Source organism: Coturnix japonica, chromosome Z (genome assembly GCF_054131305.1).
Source record: "Coturnix japonica strain WE chromosome Z, WE-NBRP24, whole genome shotgun sequence".
Classification (NCBI taxonomy): domain Eukaryota; kingdom Metazoa; phylum Chordata; class Aves; order Galliformes; family Phasianidae; genus Coturnix; species Coturnix japonica.
This window is the reverse complement of record NC_140702.1, coordinates 25739199-25756070: the sequence shown is the minus strand read 5'-3', so window position 1 is coordinate 25756070 and position 16872 is coordinate 25739199. Positions and strand designations below refer to the sequence as shown.

At 34.7% G+C, this 16872-nt stretch overlaps 1 protein-coding gene across 3 annotated transcripts in view; it reads right to left on the bottom strand.

The window, feature by feature from the left end:
- The window catches only part of MAN2A1 (mannosidase alpha class 2A member 1), a 101191-nt gene that overhangs the window by 33009 nt on the left and 51310 nt on the right, over positions 1 to 16872 (bottom strand). For 2 of the 3 annotated variants that reach the window (XM_015849447.2, XM_085528492.1), the window contains exons 13-15: positions 5010 to 5175; positions 3720 to 3956; positions 3437 to 3559 (exon numbers count right to left, since the gene is read on the bottom strand). In XM_015849447.2, the coding sequence (XP_015704933.2) occupies positions 3437 to 3559; positions 3720 to 3956; positions 5010 to 5175 (526 nt within the window). Of the gene's footprint in view, positions 1 to 3436; positions 3560 to 3719; positions 3957 to 5009; positions 5176 to 13869; positions 13990 to 16872 lie in introns of those variants that run through there. The other variant, XR_014939255.1, reaches the window with a different exon arrangement.

Here is a 16872-nt window from a genome sequence, read left to right as displayed (position 1 = left end):
GTCCTTATATACTTTCCATTTCCTCTTATCAGGCATGCAAAAACAAGGGAAACATTCAGAGACAAGATCCTATGCTTAAGGAATAGGCCTCAACCTGTTTGCGAGGGAAGATCTGAAGAAGGATACAGGATGATATTCTAAATGGACAGTCTCTCCATTTTTGCAGAAGTACATCCCAGTCTGGCTAACAAAACGCAGAAAGATCCCGTTATCTTTTCCTTGGGCTTCAAGGCTAAGTAGATAGATAATGTAGATCCATCTTATCTGACAAGTAAATGCAATTGGTAGACCTGACAGACATAAAAAGGGATTTTTCATTAAAAAAAGTGTTTGTTTGTTTGTTTTTTAAACTAGTAGCAGCATTTGCTGCTGTAAGAGCTAGAGACTATAATCAGGAAATCAAGTCCAACCACAGAGTCAAAGCATGAAAGGGGACAGGACATGGTGAAAAATTCCAGCACTAGGGATCCTGCTGGATGAAAACCTCCTATTACAAATTCTGAGAGTGTGTAAGTACATACAGTACGTATGTATGTACATACGCACAGCTGCCTAAGAGAGATTTCCCCAGTTTGGGCATATCTAAGAAGTCAATTTTATTGAAAAATTATTCTGTAAAGCAAGAAAAAGAACCATGCACATCGATCCCACAAACAGTTAGCTCTGACTCTAGGAAAAACCGCTTTGTTCTGTTCCTTAGTGATATTGACCACAGCCTGTGAGTAGGTAATCATAAATTGATTTGTCTTAAATACATAAAACAAAATACAGTGAACAATTTTAGCCTGTTTATAGAACAGTGATGCTTCACCCCAGATCAAACAGATTCACAGAGTTTATCATTTTCCACAAAATCAAAAGAGAAAAATAATGTTTACAATTCATAAACAGGATGTACTACTGTGTGTTTGTTGTGATGTGCGACAAAAAGGTCTTCTCCTCCAAAACTCGATATTGTCTGTCAGCAAAAATGTCAGCAGCACTGACATTTTAAAAATTTAAGATACCGCCTTTATTTTTTGCTTTATCTTTTGCTTCTGCTCTACTTTGCAGAAAATACATACATATGAGATGAGCACTGTTTTATCTCTACAGCTGCATGATAAAGAGTTAATTAGAAGGTTACAGACAGAGGGTTGTGGTCAATGGCTTCATGTCCTGGAAAAGGCAGGTAATGAGGAGTATCTCTCAGAGGCCCATCTTGGGACAAGTACTCTTTAACATACTTATCAGTGACACAGACAACAGGACTGACTGCACTCTCATCAAGTTTGTTGATGACATTTTACTACACTACTTGGACACCCACACGTCTAAGAGTCCAGATGGGATCCACATAAGGGTACAATAAGAGCTGGTGCAAGGACCTGCCGAGCCACTTTCAATAACGTGCCAGCAGTCTCAGCTAAGTGGGGAGGTCCCAGATGACTACAAGTGATGCCCATCTACAGGAAGGACAAGAAGGAGAAATAGGGGATTAACTGGCCTGCCATTGTGATCTACATACCAGGGAAGGTCATGGAAGCAGACCTCCTTGAATGCCATCACATGGCACACGCGGAACAACCAGCTGAACTAAGCCATTCCACAAGGCTAAACACTGTGTGCTGCCTCTGACTGTCAAACTTACCCCAGGTCATAAGGAACAGGATAGAAACAGTGCTTAAGCACTGGAAGAGGCTGTCCATGGAAGCAGTGGATTCACCGTTCTTGGAGGTATTTAAGAAACATATGGATGCAGAATTTAGGGACACGCTTTAGCAGTGGATTTGTGATGTTATGTGGATAATTGGGTTTGATGATCTCATGGGCCTTTTCCAACATCAATGATTTTATGACACACTTTTTGTAATTCTTTTTGTAAAACATGGGGAAAAAAAACACATACTCAGGATGAAGAAAACTGCTAATATATGATCCTACTGCCACTTCTCACAAGGACTTATAAAGTGCTAGATAATCCACCTCACACTGAGAATCCTGAACAGATGGCATTTCTTTTAAGAAAGGAAGTATTAGTTGAAGATGCTTTAGAAACTAAGATAAAATCGCATTCTTATTCCCAGTGGGCTAATTATTGTTATTAAAATTCTAACCAAATGATTCTGCTTGTATAAGGATGAAGTAGACTTTTTTTTTAAAGTATCACGATTTCATTTTTATTCTACAAAAATCTGAACACACCACACTTCATCTTACATAAAAATGTAGTTCTATTCCATTGATCATAAAAATCCAGTGTGTGTGTTATTTTCTAGCTGTACATCCACTCATATAATACATTCCTTTACTCATGACAGTTCTTGAGCAAAAGACAAAGTAGCATTTAAAATAGAACAGTGAAGACGTTGAAAATATAGCTGATGAAAAAAACAAACAACAAACTGTTTTTGCATATTGTTTGGGTATTTATCAACCAAAATCTCTGACATTTGGCATTTAAGATTGAGCCCTGTTGAACATAACTGATAAAAACGTTTATGTAAATCAAAACTGCCAACTGGCAAATCTTAAACAGAATGTTTCTAAGAGAGACTGCTAAGGGAAAAGGAAATGATTCTGTCCAGTTCTAGACTGATTCATGCATAATACAGCAGAATGGTTACCACTGCATATTTTCTATAGGGCTAACTCAAATCTAAGTTGATTTTATAAATTCAATTTTATCCCCACCAGAAGATGTGCAGAAGACATATGTTGCGAACCACCAAGCTTCTTAAAACAGTTCATTATCTTTATCATTTATTTTCTAAAATATCACTGTTCCCCATTCCAAAAGTGCCACAGTGGATTTCTCTTGGTTATACAAAGCCAGCTTAAAAACACTGCCATTTCTGAATTTCCAACTAGAAAAAAAAAAGTAGGAGTATTTTGCTGCCTTCCAATAATTATGAAGTTAAAACAGTGATGGGCAAGTGAACACCTTAACCAGAACAGATGCTTAGTTTGCTGTTCTCTGTGTATATTCATCAGCAGGGACTCTGCATCTTAACTGCTGTATTAACCTACATGCACAAATCCCAATTAAAAAGTACTACACCCTGAACTGGAAGCTCCTCAATCTCCACCACCAAGAATCTGGGAAAGTCGATCAATCGGTATCTCCTATACATTTTAACATGTAAAGTGAAAGTGATCTTACAGCCTATGAACAGTCACATCTCGCTGAATTTCTTGTGAAGTCTAGCATCTTATATTCTTAACTGAATCAAATATTTTCCATACTTTTGTGCTTTGAAAATAATACTTTCCTTTTGTTTTTAAATCCAAATCCAAGACTAAGAAGAAGGAAGTTATACCAATCATTTCAATAACTGAGGTGATTATATACAGTCACAAAGACATATCTCAGAGTTTGCAAAAACTGTTTATCTAAGTTGTATTTGCAGAAGGCTTCAAATGACTACAAGATTAGAATCTCCGTGCAAAGTTTTACCTTGGCATCTCCATCTGGTAAGAAGAGATAAGCTCCGCTCTTATCACGATTACTGGTAGTTCCATACCAAGCAAATTCCACCTTCACTTGATGGTTTTTACCATCCTCTTTTGTATTTATTTTCTAAGGACAGAGAATCATGATTGAAATAGGCAGAGTTAAGTTTCCACAAAAAAGAGTAAAAATTATGATAAACATATAAAGAAATATATATAAAAATATATATAAAGAAACATATAAAGAAAATTATTATAAAGATAACATACATTGTTATGCAACATACCTCCAGTAATCCAGATATTCCAGAAAACCAGAGTTTCATGTAAGAATTTTCTAAAATTATATTATCCACAGAATTTGGCATTTCTTTTATCTTAAAAAATCTGTCTGGCTTCTCCTGAACGCTATCTCTTCCACTCAAATATATGTTATAGTCTGCTAAAATTGCTTCTGAACTTGGAACTTCCAAAAGCTGGTAAACTCCAATCCCCAAAGGTGGTAGATGTGCCAAGAAAGAGACCTGTTGGGAACAAAGAAGAAGCCATTTCTAGAAACATGAAAATATTAACTTCTTATAGTGAAGATAAGCTCAAAATGAATCCTGCAACAAGAAGTAAATGAATATGAAATTATAACTGGTATTCCAAAATTAAAATCTCAAATACATGAAGAAGTAACAAACAGAAGTCTCTATCACTGACTGACTTAATATCAAAACCACTTACATAATGCAATGATTATGTGATGTGCAGTTCTGAGTAAATATGCTTTTCATTACAGATATGCTGCATATCAACTGAATATGAACTCTACATACAACAAAAAATGCAGATAAAAGTTCACAAATTTATACAGGAAATTAAAGCAACCACATTATATTTTGTTTAGAAATAGAAAGTCACCTGCACAAAACAGTAATAGTAAAAACTAACCCTCTCAAAACAATTTGTTTAGAGTTTGAGTTACAGACATCTAATTTTATTCCTTCTTTTCTGTACCTTGTCTGATTACCACACAGTGTTAGTTACCAAAAAAAATAACTGAATTATCTTTAGTGTGTTTCCACAGTGACAATAACGACATGAAAGACAATCCAGGTTTTAGAAAGCCATAACGATTTTTATAAGCAAGGTATGCAGGCTTTTCTTCATCGCTGGCAAAAATGCATAGGTAATGCTGGTGACTACGTTGAAAAATCATGTTTTGTAGCTGAGAATTTCCTCTATCAAATAGTGTTATGGTACTCTTTGCATATGTTGTAGATTCCACAGGAATAAACAGGAGGCATTACTCTCATAGTAAGTAGATGTTTAAAAATTTATCAGCTTAAGAAAGACTTCTAATTTATGTTAAATACGTCCTTTTTTTTCCTTGAAGTGACAGAATGTCATTACCTACAGAAGACAGAAATGACAATGTTTGGAGTTTATATTATTATATTAATTTGTATCAATGTTTCACTTTATTTGACTGTGGATCTACAGTATCTGTTGAATAATACATATATATAATATATATAATAATATATATATATATATATATATTTATTTTTTCCCCACTTAAAGCAACATACCTGATAGGCTTCTTGTGATACTGTAGTAGCTCCATCCCAAACAGCACTAATCTGGACAGTAATGGGTTTTCCCAAAGGAGATAATAATTTAACTCTGGGTGAATTCACGATGACCGAGACCACTGAAAACCTCTCCTGTTCAGTAGGATTATAAATCAAAAGATACCTGCAAAAATATATTTTTCAATTTATCTTTTGGCAAAGAAGCTCCCTGCTTCAGGTTTAATACTACTACACATACATTTTACATACAGAGGTTCAAAACAATGTTAGAACAACAGGTACGTATCACAACAAATAAATATGCAAAACAACCAAGAAACAATGGATATTTAACATCAATTCTTGGAAAGTTCCTTTCCCTAATGCTTTTATTTTCCAGATCCTAGAATAATTTTGAAAACACTGTACAATCAAAATAGATGACTTTCATATCGTAACTACCAGCTTCTTTCTATAAATAGTTAAAAGTATTAAAACATAGGTTAGTTCAAGTGGATTTTTCAGGCTGAGCTTTTAAAATCTTAACTACCCTTAAACATACCTGACTCATATCTTTCAAGGAAGCTAGTTTATCTTTGGTATAAGGGAAAATTCATAATTGTTTAAATTATAAATTAACACAATTCTCTATGAAAACTGAGTGTGTATACACTGAATTAGCTCCAAACCCCAAGCCTGTCTGTGGCAGAGTCCTGGAACTAGATGATCTTTAAGGTCCCTTTCAAACTAAGGCACCACAGAATTCTAGACAATCCTAGTAGGTTTTTCTGCTAGTATTTCTCCTAGTACAGGAGAGATAATTTGTATGCAATAATAGGCCTGCGCTTGCATTTTGGCACACAGTTTAGATCATTAACCAAATAATTTCACTTGAAACTGAAAAGAACAATTGTAAAGTGTTGTTTGCTTTTTCTCTTACCATTTCACATATATTTAGATACTGAAAAGTAAGACAGTACCAGAACATTTGTGCCTCACACATTTGTAGGACTAGGACTAACACTGCATTTCTCATCTTCTCATTGCCAACCTCCAAGAGCATGCAATTTTCAACTTTTCCCAGATGTTTCTCTCTGTTCACTTCTGTTCACTGTCTTTGACAATACAAAAACATTCTTGCCAAAATTTATAATTACTTCTTCAATTCAATGTTTCCACCATAAAACAAAGTTTACTTTTCATGAAATCTTATCTTTCATTGGGTTCCACAATACTTCCTTCATAATTATGAAATCCTCCCTTCAGAATTTCTGAAGTAGAATGTCCCCATTTTCTCTGCCATTTTATATACAAATTTCTCAGGATTATGTGAGTGGTTTTCTCTCTTGCCTCGTATCTTTTCAACTACCATTCTCTCTCATACCTTAACTTCAAGTTCAATTATCATCTTCAAACTCTAACATCCAAAGAACAAGTTACTTATACAATAGCTAAACCCCTCAAACCACTTTCTTTCCCATCTAAATCAGCTGAGGGGCCCTCTACACAAGCACCACAGGAAAGTGAGGTCTGCTAGCAGGTTTGATGTTATTTCAGCAAAGTTCAGGCAGTAGACAGAGAAATACTGAGATTATATATCACATAGTGAAACAGCAAGATTCCCAGACTGAGAGACAGCAGCAAACTGCTAAGAGTTGATGAGGAAGCATGAATTTTAACTCCTTGTTTTGAGAGAAACTACTTATACAATCTTCACCAAAATTTAATCCACCCTTAAACTACAGATGTAATGCAGATGCACAAGGAACTTCCTTCCTCCTTCATACTGCTAAATCTCATCCACTCTCCTTGCACTCTGTACCTTCATTTTCATTTATTTCAATATTACTCTAATCTCAACAAATGCAGTTTTACTCCATTGATACTGAGAAGGCTTATGAATGCTTACCAGGCTACCACTTCCCACTCTGCACTGTCTTCTTTCATTTGCATCAAACTCTGGCTCTTCTTTTCAATCTCACTGTTCAACAATACCACTCTGTTACCTCATAATCAGAAGGAAAGCTCAACTTCTCAGTTGTGGTATAAACAAAAATCGAGGCTATAATAGATTTTTTTTTGGTATTAAGATGCTTCAAATAGCCTGGCATAAATAGAATGAGCATCCAACAAAACAAAAACAAAAACAAACAAAAAAAAAAAAAAAACAAAAAAACCCAAATGTATCTGTTTAGCTCCTAACTTGAAGCTTCCTGTGCGGAATTATTGTTAAACTATGAATGCTGTCCATATAAACTATTTTCCTTGTATCTAGTCATGGTAAACTAACACTAAAAGCACACCGGGACACTTCTTTGGCCTGATTTTATGATGAAGACTCCTAACAAATGAGACAATAGTTAATATTATTCCAGGTGAGCTTTTGAAGTCCTCAACAACTTCTGCATGATTTTTTGACACCCTTCTCTAGAACTGGGTAGGTTACTGATACAACTCTTACATCACTGAAGATTTTAAACTTTAACATAACTGTTTTTATAATGGTTGTATTGGTTTGTATACTGTAATAAAAGAGCATAAAAACTGTCAGGAACAATTCAAATAAAAGAGACAATGCAGCACAAAAGCTCAAGAGTATACCAACATCCTCAACTATCAGAACATTACAGAAATATTCTTTCTATACATGGGCAATCCAGTAAGTAAAATTCTTACAATTCCTTTTCAGTAATACTATTTAACTGCATTAAAAGCAAATTATCCTCTACATGAATAGGATTTCCATATGAAAACATTCCCAGCGATTTCCCATGTCTTAACAACTGGCATATAGTCACCATATTTAATCCAACTACCTCTTGGGTAAAGACCCTTATGCTTTATATCCTCTTGAATCAATGTATCTTAAGCGTATTATGTACTTGTAAAGTGATGCAGCCATAAAAGGTAGCAGTGGTAGGACAGACTTTCAGTAGTAGTGATAAAGGAACTTAGTCTAGAAGACAGCATTCTTCTCTCCAACAAGACTGGAGTATTTACACTAAGTAAGATAATAAATACTGTGCATATGTAAAAGCACTGATTAATATAGTTTGTGATATTTCTGAAGTACCACTCAAGGTTTGTTGTTAAATAACATTCCTCTGCACCTACTTTCAATTCTATATGCAACAAAAAAGCCGCATGTTTCAGTTAAGCTCTGTCATTACAGAGAACATCACCCACAAATGCATCATACAAGTGCTTAATATGTTAAGATTACATTACTTAGAGAAACAATACGATGGTATGTAAAGGTTTTCTACTCCAGATTTCAAGGCAAGAATGAAAAGTTCCAAAGTGGCAAACTATTATTCAGGGTACTGCTTTTTGAAAATAGAACCAAGAAAACTGAGACAGGGGAGGTTTAAGTTAGATACTGGGAGGAAGTTTTTCACACAGAGGCTGGTGAAGCACTGGAACAGGTTGCCCAAAGAGGTTGTGGATGCCTCATCCCTGCAGGCATTCAAGGCCAGGCTGGATGTGGCTCCGAACAGCCTGGTCTGGTTGTTGGTGACCCTGCACATAACAAGGCAGGTTGAAACTGGGTGATTATTACGGTCCTTTTCAACCCAAAACATTCTATAATTCTATGATTTTTTTTTAATGCCTACTGAAAAATTTCAGAAAAAAAAAAAAATCATCAAGAAGCACAAGAATGGCTAAAAAGATAATCAGCATTTCCTTCACTTATTCCAGAAGAAAATGAATTCTGAAGCTATTTTAAGATAAACTGCACTGAAGTAAAAATAAATATGTAACTTTACAAATATAACCATGGCCAATTGTTTCATGCAGAGACCATATACCCCATCTGCGCATCAGCAGGAGGAGTAAACTGCTCTCAATTTATTCATTCTCAAAAATGAGAAACAGCTGCAGACCTGAGCTCTTACTCCTTAATAGAATAAATACCTGATATATAAATATTTGCAATGTCCAAAAAGCAGATTCTGACACCTGCCTATCAGACATTTTTTGAAAGACACCCATGAATTTTCTGATCCTATATTTACCTGTGTCTCCGAAATCCAAAGTGAATATCTAAATCATATATGCATGATGATTTTTTCCTACATAACATAGCATATGGCATTAATAAACTCTTGTCCTAAACATGGACATTCAAGCTTCAAAGAAAATTTTGAGTAGCTTATTCTGTACCAAAAAAAAAGTAAATTTTCTGTGAAATATTTTCACAGCCATAGACAACTCCAATTCTTTCTTCGCATACTAAAATAAATTATCAAGAATACACATAAAGGAGTTTAGCTACATCCATAGTTAAAATGTGGAAAATGTAGATTTAGGTTTCTTAACAACTTTAATCATAGTCTTCAAAAAGTCCAGTACAGCAATTATTTTTTTTTAAACTAAAAAGTTATTTTGTTTCACTAATGTGAATAAATATGTGTATATGCAAATATATACACACACATATATATATATCAACACCTGCATGCATTCACTGGTAAAACCTTCAACAATTACCATTCTTTTAATGCCTACTTCATAAGTGATGCCTTTAACTGATATGACAAACCAGAATTAATACTAAAAACTCAAACTGTAGTGACAAAGCACTGTTTCAACCACCACCTCTTCAAGAGGCTACAATGTACAACAACTTAGTCTACCATCCCGCATTACTCAGTTACACAAGTTTATTTTGAAAATCTACAATTACTATAGATACTCTTTAAGAACTACAAATCACTGAGCATCTACACAAAAACACTGGCAGAAATGAAAAAACAACAACAACATGTATTGAGTTACTAAGTTGTGTTCACAATTCTTATTGTCTTTTACATGAGAATCAAGACCTTCTTAGAAGTATAACTGAAGTGACTTTTCTGGTTATGGGTTGCTTCCCTTTTTTTCTAGAGCTGTTCATGCTTGCATTCATTTCTGTTATATAGCAATAAAGGTAGAAAAATAATTATTTCAAAAGGATTAAGGTTTTTTCCTACAACTCCATCAGTTTCTAAACTGAGCTTTAAAAGTACTAAAAATTCGACAGTATTTAAAGATATCTTTCAGTCCTAATCAAAACTTATTTAACAAGAAAGTGAGGTAAGAGAGTTTAGAGGAAGTCACTCAAAATCTCATATATGAAAATCGTGTTACAGAAATTACTTAAATCTGATTCATGTTTGTTTCAAAGAAAATTCGACTCTGCAGGTATTATTTCAAATCTTTTTCCCACGTGCACCAAGAATATTTACCTCTGAAATGCAGATTCACAAAAAACACACTTTTTCCAATTTACATAACAAAGCATTGAAATATACGCCTCTGTATGTTAAGCTACCCATCAATACCATTTGGCTCATAATTTTCTTTTAGAAATTTTCCTTTTAAACAGCAAACGGAGTCAAAATATAAAGAAATCAATTTATCAGATAATTTGAATTATGAAGTTCTTAAGTCTGTAACAAAACACTGAATGTACTTCTGCAGATATTCATGGATATCTGTCCAATTTTTGCTACCGATCAAAAAGTCATTTTCTTCCTAATTTATATTCAGGAAATAAATAAAAAACAATAACACCCAAACACATAACAACACAATAGCAAAAAAGTTTCCAATATTAAGAGATTTAGGATATTTACTTCATAAATACAACAGGATATGTACACATAGATATGGTATATATGAAAAATATATAAGTGAGGAGGGGTAAAATGACAGTCTTCTAGTGTGTTAGGAAATATGCACTGGCATAGCAACTGATATTGCTGATAATGCTAGTAGTTAATATTTAGATAATCAGAAACTTATCTACTTAGAGTAAATAAAAAAAAAAAAAAGAAGTATAACTCTGGGAACATTTAAGATGCAATACTGCTACTCAGGCAGCTCTTTCATGAGCAGAAATAAAGAAACACTCTTCCTTCATAGTAAATATGTCTGTCAGGTGTGAAAATGAAGTTCGTCAGAACGAAAAGTATTTATCCTAAGCAGGAAATTTACTTTGTATTAATGCAGATTTATTTTGTATTACTTTGCAGATGCATCAAAGGCAGCACTTATAAGTAGAGTTGTTCTCTCATTACAACAACTAGATCTCAGTGAAATTCTGTTTCTCTGGTTAAACTGCTTGATCCCCAGGGCTCCATCCAACCTGGTCTTGAACACCTCCAGGGACAGAGCACCAACAGCCTCTCTGGGCAGGTGTTCCAGCACCTCACCACTCTCAGTGAATAACTTTCCCCTGATATCCAACCTAAATCTTCCCTCTTTCATCTTAAAGGCATTCCCTTTGTCCCATCACTATCTACTGGAGTAAGAAGTTGATTCCACTTCTTTTTGTAATTCCCTTTTAAGTACCGGAAAGGCTGCAATGACCTCTTCAATCTGACCTCTTAAAGAGGAATTCAGCAAAACCACATCTGAGAAATGCTGTAGCTACTACTCCAGAAGATGTCCAAAAGTGTCTACACTGAGTCGCAGGTCTAACACCCATTTTGGTGATACACATTTAAAACTTTCATTACTTCAAATTAAACAACATTTCTTCCAAACATCTCTTTCTTTCTTCCAATGCAACTGTAATATAACTGATTGTCTTTCTAATGAACCTCTAAGTGAAGTCTCATATTTCCAATTAATAGCCTGTTGAAGCTGAACAGATGATATTCATACAACACTTTGTATGGTTTCTTCAGCTTATTACTCATTTTTCTGCTAAGCATTCCCACACATTCATTTCCTCACATTTTCCAAAACTAGAATACACCATTTTTGCTGAAGCCTTCATCAACCAAAGTATAACACAGTATTTCAGCTTTATTTTACACAAAACGTTTCCACATAAATAATCCAAAGGCAAAATGGTGTTTGACACCATACAAATATTGCTCTCTGAATGTGATATTCTTCAATGCATTGACCCTTCCCACTTCCATAAGGGCTAGCTGGTTAGTCTACATTGTTTTTCCATGTGCTGTGCACTTCCACTTATCTGTTTTATTCAACTGTTTGACTACTAAACTGTTTCCGGTTTAAGAAAGTTTTAAATTCTAATCTTATACAGATTGTTCCCAGTATGACTTCAAATTTCGCTTTCTATTGAAATTCTATTTGATTAGCATGTGATAGATACAAACAGAAAGTGATTTTTCTGTTATTCTGTGATTTTAAGAATTCATTTATTGCGTAGTTTTGGCCTCACTCTTCACAAAAAGAAAAAAAAAACCAACCCTAACACCTCCACCATCTTCTGCTAGATAATGAAGGATGTAACTCGAATACACACAAGTACGAGTGGTCTGATAAGCTAAGCAAACAGTCTCACCCTACACTGCCAGAGGAAAGACAAGTGTCCTCTCTGATTCTGATAGCGTCTCAAGGGACTTTTCATTTACTGTAGCTGGTGAAGGATCTAGTGAACAGCACTTATGAGTACAGCTGAGGGGACGTGGGTTATTAGCAAGGTCTACCTCTTCTCCCAAGCAACAAACAATAGGACTCAACAAGGAATGGCTTCAAGATGTGCCAGGAAAGGCTTAGTTTGGATAAAAGAAAAATAAAAAAAACTTCACTGACATGGTTGTGAAGCCTTGGGACAGGCTGCCCAGGGTAATAGCTGAGAAGAACAGTTGAGAATCTGTGATTCTGTGATCCCAGAAGGCATTTCAAAGACATACATAGGAACATGGTTTAGTGGCAGACTTGGCAGTGGTAGATTAATTTAACAGCTGGACTTGATTTTAGATGACTTACTCAACCTAAGTGAATCTATGACCACATAAAGTCTAAAGATATCTATCGGCTTACTTAACATGATACACCTAATAATGGTGATATGCTCTGTATCACATCCATTTGTGCTTCTTGTAAATTTTAGACTGTCAATACTGTTACAAATGTAACAAAAATGAATTGTTATCTCAGCTATAATTTTCATAATCAATTGAACTCTTGAAGAATGTCTCAGATATTTACAACAAAATAATACATACAGATAAAGATTTTTCTCTTCCTAAAATGAAACCTGCTTTATGCTTATGATTAGATCTTGAAGAACGAGTAAGAACTTGAAATTTCAGATAAACAATAGAATTTGAGTTGTCCTCAAAAGGTATAAAAACAAGTGAAATTGGAAACTAAAATTCATACGTCAATTTTTCATTACAGAATAAAACAGGTGACACAAAGAGATGCTATCCATGAATTAAATAATATCACAACAATTCAGTGATGAATGAGCTAATGCAAAGTTGTTAAAATTACATATTCTCTGTAGAAGCCTTAAGGACTAACAGATCTGACTAATATACAAATAATTAAAAACAGTGATTCTGTGCTTAATAAAAGATTCCATGACTCTTATCCTGACATATCAGAATTCTGAATTACTCCATTAATGCCTTCCTAACGACAAATCTGAAGTCTTTTCTACAGTCATTAACAAAGGTAAGAGAACTTGCATACCTATAAATTCATCCTGCAACTACACAAATATATATTTATTATTTCTACAGCTCATGCAAAAGGCAAAAAATTAAGTAGGCTACAAGTATTTAATCCTCCTACTCTTACAGAAAACACAACCCTTGTGTGACTTTCTGGAAAATAAACTATTGGACACCCTCAAGTAAACAGCACTTACAATAAACACAGACCACAGCACAGTAAGAACTATAAATTTTGAGAACACATACACACACACACAAAAAAAACCAACACCAACCTAAGACACGACTTTTGCAAAATTCTAAGTACCTACTACGTACGCCAGATACACATATTTCCTGTGACTTGGATGGATTCTAGTGGCACACGTTACCTAATTTGGAGCACAACACTACTCTCCAATTAAGGATAAAAGGATCAAGTCCAAAGGCACTATTTTAAACTTTTCTTTTACCACAAAGTTGTGAGGTCTGAAGTCCAAGATGGGCTTGAAGCCCCCTGACTTTTTCAGGATCAGGAAGTGCCTTCACTAAAATCCTTTCCTTGTTCTTCTTGTAGTGCAGGCTTTATAAATCTGCATTTAAAAGGGAAAAAAAATCTGATTCAGAAGAACAGAAAGACTTAATTACGCCATATCACTTCAGACTGCGCCTCAACAGACTTGGACTAAGAATAATATTGCCTCAAAGAAACTCCAATAAAAAGGCTGAACGGGCCAGAGCCTGGGGGAAGAAAATAAGGAAAGAATACACAAGCATTCGAACAATCTGAAGAAGAATGGCTCCTGCTTTCAAAACCCCCTAGAAAAAGTATGTGTACACAATCCTAATTTTCCATTACTGCTCAGTTCTTTACTAGCATATTCCTTCATAGTGATCACAACTAGTGCTTATTTGGTCCTTTGGCTTTGTTTTTTATCAAAGAAAAAAAAAAAAAAAGACAACCAGTTTTTTTGTTGTTGCTGCACTGTTTCATTTTTTAACCTGTCCTTTTTGTTTTTTAGCCTATTCTTAATGCCTTTCATTACAGTGTCTTCAATGAAATCCAGAGAACTATTTAATATCTAATTGCAGAATTTTTCTTTGCAATATTTGCTGTTAACTTCTAAAGCAACTTAAGCATTGAATACAATTATCTGATAAAGATAACTTCACATTACCACAACAATCCAAATAAAGATTGATGAAATGCTGCACATCATGCTGAAAATACTAGAATCTAGGCAGTTTTGAGAAGCTACAAAGATAAAATACTACAAAGTATATCATCCAGTTTTCTGACACAACTCTGCAAGCACGATTTCAAAAGACAGTAAACAAAATTACTCGCTGGTGTATAAACAGTATGAAACCTACAAACCTGATGAGTAAACGTTTGAAACCTAATTTGTAGACCATGAACTCAGAGATAGGGCAGTCATAACTGAGTTTTGAAAAACAAAGATCAATTCCACAAACAGCTTCTGAATGCAAATAACTGCAAATGAAAGCTGCCTTTTACTTCTCAATAGATAATAAATTTTTTTAACGATTCAGAAATGAATCTCAATTTCTAAGATCTATGCCTTACATCAAAGCAGACCCTCATCCCTTAGTTTGTTTGTTTCACTTCAGAGTTCCCTATTAAAACTCATAATGAAGTGATGGTGCTCTTCCAGGTGGCAGTTCCAATAAACCTATGTATAATTCACATTGTCATGTGTGTACAGTACAAAACTCAATACAATAAAAATTGAAATCTCTGAAAAACACTTGTGACACTAAAGAAGGATTGAGAATTAAGGTACAGCACACTCTTTCACACTTTTCATCCCCTCTCCTGTCTGATTCTTAATGAAGAATTTCCCCTTTTTGGTCACGAAGACTGCTGCACAGCCATGTTCCACCTATGAAGCCCAGTGATTTTACTTGTTTTTTATCTGTTTCAAAATCACTGTCCCTATTAGAATGATTTTTACCTGGACTTTTATTTTATGCTGATGTCAACTGATGTGTCACAATTCAGATGTCTGAGTCACCCTGTGTCAGCTAAGCATCTCTCTGCTTTGGCACCAAGTTGGTGTTCATAAAAATCTGAAGATTCCATTTGTCTAAAAGACCTTGACAGAACCTGTTAATCACCTGAAATCTAGCAAACTGATCAGCCATAGATGAACACAGAGATTAACACTTTAATATATTTTAAAAAATAATCTGGCTGTTTTTTGTTTAAGCAGACACAGTCTTAGAAACTAAAAATATAGCTCTGCATACATTATCTCAAATGATTTTCTAATTTCTGGCCTGCTCAAGGTACTGTGCTAAGAATACAAAAGCATAATTAAGAATTATTAACAGAATAAAACTCTCTTAAGGCTTCACTGAATGACCATTCATCCTATCCCTCACAGTTAGCAACACAGAAGTTATAATAAGAACATGTTTGAGCACACCGCTATCACTACTTCGTCCAATTAAAAATGAAAAGGGAACTGTTTTTTATGGGGAAGAAGAATACTCATTAACAGCACATAAACTCCCACAAATATTTTTGGCATCATTTTAAATGCTACTGTATTCTTCCTTGTCTTCCCTAAAGATTTCCCACTCCACCACTGATCATTTTAAATACCCCTGTTTCAGCTGCCTTTCCCCCTCCCACCAAATCTTTTAATACTTAACTAGGGATACACAGCTTACATCAAAACACTGTTGACTAAAATCTGAAAACATAACCTGTTACCAGTCAATGAAACAAGGAAAATGGCACAGATTTATTTCATCTCCTCAGTTTGGGGAAATAATAAAAAACGAACCTTTCTCTCACAAACTGGGTATCACTAGAATACTTGGCTCTTTAAAACATCTCTAAAGAAATAATGGATCACAGTATAAATACAGTATATCCTATTTAGAATTAATACCCTGGGATTCTCTCCTAGGTTAACCATTTTGTTCCAAACAATTATACTAAATAATTCAAGCTGATACAGAGAACTGATTCAGGTATTTGGCCATATATTGCATTAACATGTAATCCTGTCTCCAGGAAATAGAGTAAACAAGTTACTAGGATATCTTGCCACCCATAATATTAATGTACCCTTCAGCAACGTTAACCAAACTGGTGGCAAGAAGTTAAGCCTTCCGTAATGGTCTCTTGACATTTAGAAAACACAGCCTCTGGCAGACTTGCCCCAAGAAGTAAGGATCGAATTTAAGAACAGCACTCTTAGCAGAAGTATGAAGCAAAAGCTGAAGAGCACATGCACAGGAACCATCCCTAAGGATGTTATTATAGAAACTGCTAATTTCACATCAGAATAAAAGTAATTCCACAGCTGGTTGGATATTATCTTGAGAAAGTTTTGATTTCCAGATGGAAGCTACAGTCTTTCAAAAACCATGAAGCTTCTGTTTGTTTATACATTAAATAATCACATCAAGTCTCACATGCAGAGCATGGCATTAATATCATC